Genomic DNA, 7,311 nt, shown 5'->3' on the forward strand with positions numbered 1-7,311 from the left:
TCTCGCTTTGTGGGCAACTGCCTTATTCAAAGAGAGGAGAGGCGGGTGACGGTCTCAATGCGGAACCCACACACCCCAGGCACGGACATCTCGACCTTCCTGAAGCGCTTCTGCACCGTGGTGAGGGAGCCCACCCGCATCCTGAACTCACTCGGATACTGGACCTGCAAGTGGTCTGTGGTCGTCAGACTCAACAAGAACCCTGCTTCTCCAGACGGACTACAGCACCTGCCAACGACATTTTCCTTGGGCAACTCCACAGGACTTATCTTCTACCCGGACATGCCGCAGACCTGCAGGAGATGTGGCAAGATGGGCCACGAGGGCAAGGACTGTACGGAGGATGCCTGCAGGCATTGCCGTGTGACAGGTCACACGACCAAGGACTGCCCCAAGAGCAAGACCTGCAACCTCTGCGGATTGGCAGCCCACAGCTACAAGGACTGCCCCCAGAGGGAGAGAACATGGGCATCTGTGGCAGCGAGAGCACCGAAGCCAGCCCCAGCTCCGGAGCCAGCACCACGGATGGCCAAGCCGACCAAGGAGGGTAAGAAGGCGAAAGCCACCACCCCTGCCCCGTCCCGTCCCTCCCCTGCCCCTCCCGCCCCATCCCCGGCCCCTCCCGCCCCATCCCCTGCCCCTCCCGCCCCATCCCGTCCCACCCCTGCCCCCCGTACCCCACCCCGGCCCACCCCTGCCCCGTCCTCCCCTGCCCGGCCCACCCCTGCGCCGTCCTCCCCTGCCCGGGCACTCTCTCCTGCCCCCCGCCCCACCCAGCCTCCTTTCTCTCCTGGCCCAGCAGCACCTAACCCCCCTCCAGCTGCTGGTGCCCGCCCTTCGGAGCACTTTCCTGTGATTCCTCCCCCAGGTACCATACAGAGGAAGAGGAAAGGAAGGGACAACGCATCAGAAGAGTCCCACAAAAGAAAGATTATCGAGACCTGCGAGACCCCTCAAGCTTCAGATGAGGAGGAGGAGGAGATGGAGCAGGTCTGCGAGAGCCTTGAAGCTTCAGAAGGAGAGGAGGTGATGGAGCAGGCCCAAGTGGAGCAGGTCCAAGCAGAGCCAGTCCAAGCTCAATCTATGGAGGAGCTGCTGCAGGACCCAGAGGTCAAGAAAATCCTGGACACTCCGTCCAACACGGTCTACGACGAGTTCTTGGAAGGGCGCTACGAGAAGCCACAGGAGCCGACAGGCGCCAGAGAAGAGGACCCGTCCGACCAGAGTGGTAACTAGTATCTGAACTAACCTCTCTTTTTATTCCCATGGCTGATCTCAACATCTTCTGCATTAATGTGAGGAGTATTAGAGCTTGGTTTAGATTTCAGACTGTTCTTACGTTCTTAGATTCCCAGAGGTGTGATGTTTACATGTTGCAGGAATGTGCTTTGTCTGCTTCTAGGTCTTACAACCATCTGGCCAGGCAGTGGCCTCACGGCCCTTCCTACTGGTCTGGTGGGGGCCATCCTGATCAGGGGAGGTAACTTTGCACTTGATTCCGTCCGGGAGCTCGTCTGTGGCAGACTTCTTGTCGCAGACGGTTCCTGGGCGGGTGAGCCCGTGCGGCTCATCAACGTGTATGCCTCCCCTGAGAGGGATGTCCGACTGGAGGTTCTCCAGGCCCTGCGGGCTGAACTCGCCACCACTAGGGCAGTAGTGTTGGGTGGTGACTTCAACTGCCCCATTGAGGTGGACGGGCGCAGTTCTGGCACATCCGCCAACCTGGACGTGACGTCTAAACTGCTGATTGAGATGGTGACGGAGGCATCCTTGCAGGACGTTGTTGGGTCCGTCGGGAACGGCTCCGTAAACTATACGTGGAGCCGCCCCGATGGCTCGCTCCGTTCTCGGATAGACTTCATCTTCACTTCGAGAGCAGTCAGAAAGGTGTCGTACTCTATGGTCCCCTGCTTCTTCTCTGACCACAGGGCCATTCGATTCCGGGGGACTCTGGGCCATGGATTCCCTCCTGGCCCAGGCTCCTGGAAGTTGAATTGTGCCCTGTTGGAGCAGGGGGAGGTCATGGAGGAACTTAGGGATGCGTACCTTGTATGGCGAAATGACAAATGTCTGTTTAAGTGCATCAGCGATTGGTGGGAATATGTTAAAGTCGAATTCCGTTGTTTCTTTCAGGCAAAAGGCAGACAACAGGCATGTGCGAAGAAGTGGGACTTCAGGAAACTGCAGCGCGAGCTGCGGTCCCTGCAGGACCTGCTCCAGTGTGGCTGGGACGTCAGGGAGGAGCTGGAGGAGACCAAAAAGAGCTTGAAAAGGCACTTTGAGGAGGAATCCAAGCGAATCGTCTTTCGTTCCAAGGTGGAGAACCTGGAGAAGGGTGAGAAATGTAACTCTTTCTTTTTCAGGAAGCTCCATGCCGGCCACACGCCCCTGACTGAGCTACGAGATGAGACCGGACACATGAGGAGTGGCAAGGAGGAAGTGATGGGGGTCGTCTCCGACTTCTACAGCAACCTCTACGCCCCCAAGTCATCCGACCCTGAAGCCGCCGAGAGGTTCCTGTCAGGTATCACTAATGTTGTTGATCCCGCAGGTGCGGCGGCTATGGACGATCCCTTGACGGTGGGGGAGCTGCTCTCTGCCGCTAAATCCTTTAAGCCCGGCAGGACCCCGGGCAGTGACGGTCTCCCGGCCGAGCTCTACGTAGCGCTGGGTGACCTGATCTGTCCGGACCTGTTGGAGGTGTACGAGGAGATGGTGGTGGGGGGCAGAATGCCTCCGTCGTTGAGGGAAGGGATGATCACGATCTTGTATAAGCGGAAGGGGGAGAGATGTGACCTGAAAAACTGGCGTCCCATCTCTCTCCTGAACGTGGACTACAAGATCCTCGCCAAGGTGCTGGCCAACAGGCTGAAACCTGTCATGGGGCAGATCGTCCATCCGGACCAGACCTGCAGCATTCCTGGCCGCAGGATTGCTGACAGCCTTGCCCTTGTGAGAGACACGGTCCATTACATCCAGGACCGCGGGGGGCCGCGCCGCCCTGGTCAGCTTAGATCATGAGAAGGCGTTCGACCGTGTCTCCCACGCATTCATGGACAGGGTTTTGCGCAGGCTGGGTCTGGGGAAGATGTTTTGCTCTTTTGTTAATGTTATGTACTTTGACATTTACAGCACGGTGTTGGTGAACGGCTGGAAGACTGACCCCTTTCCGATTCTTTCAGGGGTTAGACAAGGCTGCCCTCTTTCACCTCTCCTTTTTGTTTGCGTTATAGAGCTCTTCACTGAGACTATCCGGCAGAATGGAGAGATCAGAGGGATCACCGCACCAGGACCAGATCGCCACGAGGTCAAGTGCTCGCTCTACATGGACAACATGACCGTCTTCTGCGCTGACCAGCGTTCGGTGACTGCACTCGTCCAGACCTGCGAGGACTTCGGCAGAGCTTCGGTGGCAAAAGTCAACTGCGGGAAGTCGGAGGCCATGCTCTTCGGGGAATGGCACCTGGCTTCTTCCGCCCCCTTCCCCTTTACTGTTAAGCCGGACTTCATTCAAATTCTTGGAGTCTGGTTCGGGAAGGAAGGAGCGGCCCTTAAGTCTTGGCAAGACCGACTAGGAAGGATAAACTCGAAGATCGGACTGTGGAGCTCCAGAAAGCTCACGATGGAAGGCAAGGCACTTGTCCTATGGAGTGAAGTTTTGCCTGTGCTCCAATATACCGCACAGGCCTGGCCTCCCCATACCACCGTTTGCAAGGCCATCACCCGGACAGTGTTTGGCTTCGTCTGGGGCAAAATGGACAGAGTCAAGAGGACCGTGATGTACAAGGAGCCCTGCAAAGGTGGGAAGGGAATACCCGACATCCCCGCTCTGCTGAGGGCCTCCTTTGCATGTGTCACGGTGCAGCGGACTCTTGTTGTAAAGACTGGCTCAGCGGGCAGGTCCCATGTCTCACTTGCTTCTCATGCCCCTCTGGAGACAGCTGGGCTGGGACAAGTGGGACAGCTCCATCCCTTACAACTGGAGCACTCCCTGGTTCTATGGGGATGTTGTCCGGTTTGTGAGGGAGCACCAGCTGGAAGGACTGAAACCCGACCTATGGAAGCCGAAGACAATCCACAAGCTCATCCGAGCTAAGGACTTGACCGAGCTGGTTCCGGGACTCCTCGCAGCCACTGCAGAGACAGTTTGGAACAATGTGGCCTCAAAGCGGCTTACCAATGGACACAAGGACTTGTCGTGGATGGCCGTCATGGGAGGTCTCTCTCTCAGGTCATTCATGCATGCCCGCGACCTGTGCAAGACCCGGTACTGCCCCCGATGCCCCTACGTGGAGGAAACATCTTTCCACGTGTTTTGGCAGTGCCCCTTTGCACAGGGTTTGTTGGACACCCTAGAACATGAACTCAGAGACTCAGTGCCCAGGAGCTGCCTATCGTACCATTCGGTGCTTTACCGCCTGTTCCCTGGGACCCACGACGTGGAAGCCATCCAGGAGGCCTGGCGCCTTATGAACTGTTTTAAGGACGCAGTGTGGCTTGCCAGGAACCGCCTCGTGATCAACAGGGAAAACATGTCCGTCCGGGACTGCCGCAGGTTCATCAAGAACCTGCTTAGAGACTATTCCATCTTGGACAGCCCGGCCGTTGATGAGGAAGAAGAGGAGTGAAGACCCCTCTCCTTCTCCCATGTCTCCCTGAAGATACAGCCCAGCAGTTTGGCCCTGTGATCCGCCCCCTCCCTACCCCCACATAGTCGCCCACACCCCTACCCCGATCACAGATTGTATTATTTGGTTTTTGTTCGATCGTTTGTGCCTTTCTATTGCAGGATTGAGCTGAATGTTAGAGTAGCATGGTGTGCGATGTATAGCTTAGGGAACCTTTGCTGTGTATTGTACTATCATGCTTTGTGTGACTGTAATTTATTGTACGACTTGTAATGACTGAACGGAAAATAAACCTCTTTCAATCAAAAAATTAAACAGCTGTCTGCAGATGGGTAGTAACTTTCCTTTTGGGAAGTAGTCTGGCTTGGCATAAATCCTGATTAGCTTTTCATATTCCTTAACAGGAGCTAAGCTGATACCAGGGAACACAACCTGAATAAGGTGGTGTAATGAGCTGCTTTGCATATTACCCTACCCAGAATGCCCGTGGAGTGCAAAATGGCCTTATGAAGCTCCGTCATACCAGGAGTGGTAATCTCTCCCTGAGATAAATACTCATCCCCTTATATATATATAGAGCAGCATCATCCGTGCCGTCTACTTCTTCTTCCACTCTGGTGCAGGCAGCAATAGCGTGTGACATATTACCGCCTGTGCTAAGGAATAGGTAATGATCTGCTCCTTGTGTAGGCCGTAGCTTGAAGCTGTCTTTAGGTTGCGTACTACACAATCAACTGGAGTTCACTTTCCTAGGGATCCGGGATAAGTGTCCTGGATTCCCTGGTAAGTAAGCAGATTTTAATGTCCACATTATCCACTAGGTCATGTGGATTTGGGGGGACTTGGCACCTGAGGCAGACCACCCATCCCCCACTCCTCCATAAGTATGCACCTGCACTGCAGCCTACAAAAGCAAGTGAAGGGCACCAAAGCTTTCCTCTGAATCTGCATTCTGACTTCAAAGATTAAATTGAAAGCTCGAATAGCCCTTCAACCTGCGGCACTTTCTACCTGTCGTGTGCATACTACAGGTTCATAACCACTGGCATAGGATGCTCAAATAGAGTCTGTGAATTCAAGTAGAAAAAACAGACATGGTCGCACATCTACATATTGTATTTTGATCTAATTGCTTCTCAGCATAAATTCAAAAACTAACAGGTTGTTAGTATACATTTTGATCAAAAGGTACAAGCCCACTCGCCACGTCAAGGCCACCTAATTAGAGTGGGTCCCTAACGTCCCTAGCATAAAATGGCGTAACACTGGGCGGCAACCACCACCGCCGCGACACCAGTGCCCACAGGGGGAACGACCCACTGGCAGAGCGGCCCCAATGCCACTCAAACAAGTCCACGGGTCGCACCTCCCCACAGAGTCTGTTGGAGCCTAATAGAGTGTGCTGGTGCCTAATAGTAGCCTGTCCACTCCATACCACCCCAACATGAAGGAAAAGTCAATAAGGCTTGTACATTTGTCCACAGTTTGTCAGTAAAGGTCATGCTTTCTCTTTGTCTGTGTTCACATTTTGGGTGGGGGGATGGGAATTATCAATCTTGATGTGAGTATAGTGATGCTTTGTAGTTTGGTGTACTTGCACCAAATTTATTAAAGAGGCGCATGCCGTATGATAAATTAGGTGCAAGTTCACACACCTCACCTAACTGTTGAAAGCATTTGTTGCAAACCAGCAAAATGATGGTGTACTTTTGCGCAAGTCACACTTAGCGCATCCGCAGCATATTTGATGCTTTGGACGGGCTACTGACTGCCCCTAGAGTCAGCCTCCTACTTTGCCTGTGTGGTGTGGTTTGTCTGCCGTAGCATGCGCAGTGAGCTCAGACATCGCAGTCGCTCCCTCTGATCCCTTGTGATGCCTGTGAGTAAGCTGCGCATAGTGCGCAGGACTAGCAGCTCAGTCTGCTACGAGCAGACAAACCAGTATACATGGGCAAAGTAGGAGGCTGACTCTAGGGAAGGTCAGTAGCGCATCCGCAGCATCAAATACGCTGCAGATTTGCTATGTGTGATCTTACCCCCCAAAATATAAAACAACATGTATTTCATAAATAAATGACCAAAGCCAAACAGGAGAACTACGTTGCCATGGTCATGAGACTTCTGGACGATCGGTCTACGTATGAGGTACTAGCCTCAAACCCCACAAGTACTTACTTGGGAGAATTGAGGGATCTACTTACGAAAGCACAAAATGATCAACGCATCACCGAGGATGAATTTGCTGTTCTATTCAATCCAGCTCCCGTTTTGGCAACATTTTATGCACTACCAAAGGTGCACAAGAAGGTCTCCCCGATTCCAGGGAGACCGATCGTTTCTGGAAACGATAATTTGACGCAAGAATGTAGCCGCTACGTAGATCAGATATTATCTCCATTTGTCCACAGCCTACCTTTGTATCTGCACGATACAAAGGACACGGTATGTAAACTTAATGATGTTGCCGTGCAGGGTGGTACATGTCTGGCCAGTCTGGACGTGGAAACCCTGTACAGCAGCACCAGACTCGATTTGGGCACACAGGCTGTCACTTATTTTTTAAGCACGAAGGGTACACAGCACTATGCACATAATGAATTTGTATTATCACTTTTAAATTTCGTCCTCACTCACAATCTTTTCACTTTCAATGACAAATATTATCATCATATCAAAGGATCTG

At 53.2% G+C, this 7,311-nt stretch overlaps 1 protein-coding gene across 1 annotated transcript; it reads left to right on the plus strand.

The window, feature by feature from the left end:
- The first annotated feature begins 1,032 nt into the window (after positions 1-1,032).
- Positions 1,033-4,106, plus strand: LOC130277571 (uncharacterized). The gene is made up of 3 exons (XM_056528273.1): positions 1,033-1,228; positions 2,134-2,524; positions 3,234-4,106. Exons 2-3 carry the CDS (start codon positions 2,419-2,421, stop codon positions 4,094-4,096), a joined length of 969 nt encoding a protein of 322 aa, XP_056384248.1. The 5' UTR covers positions 1,033-1,228; positions 2,134-2,418; the 3' UTR covers positions 4,097-4,106.
- Positions 4,107-7,311: the final 3,205 nt, after the last annotated feature.

The sequence above is a fragment of the Hyla sarda genome, chromosome 6 (genome assembly GCF_029499605.1).
Source record: "Hyla sarda isolate aHylSar1 chromosome 6, aHylSar1.hap1, whole genome shotgun sequence".
Classification (NCBI taxonomy): domain Eukaryota; kingdom Metazoa; phylum Chordata; class Amphibia; order Anura; family Hylidae; genus Hyla; species Hyla sarda.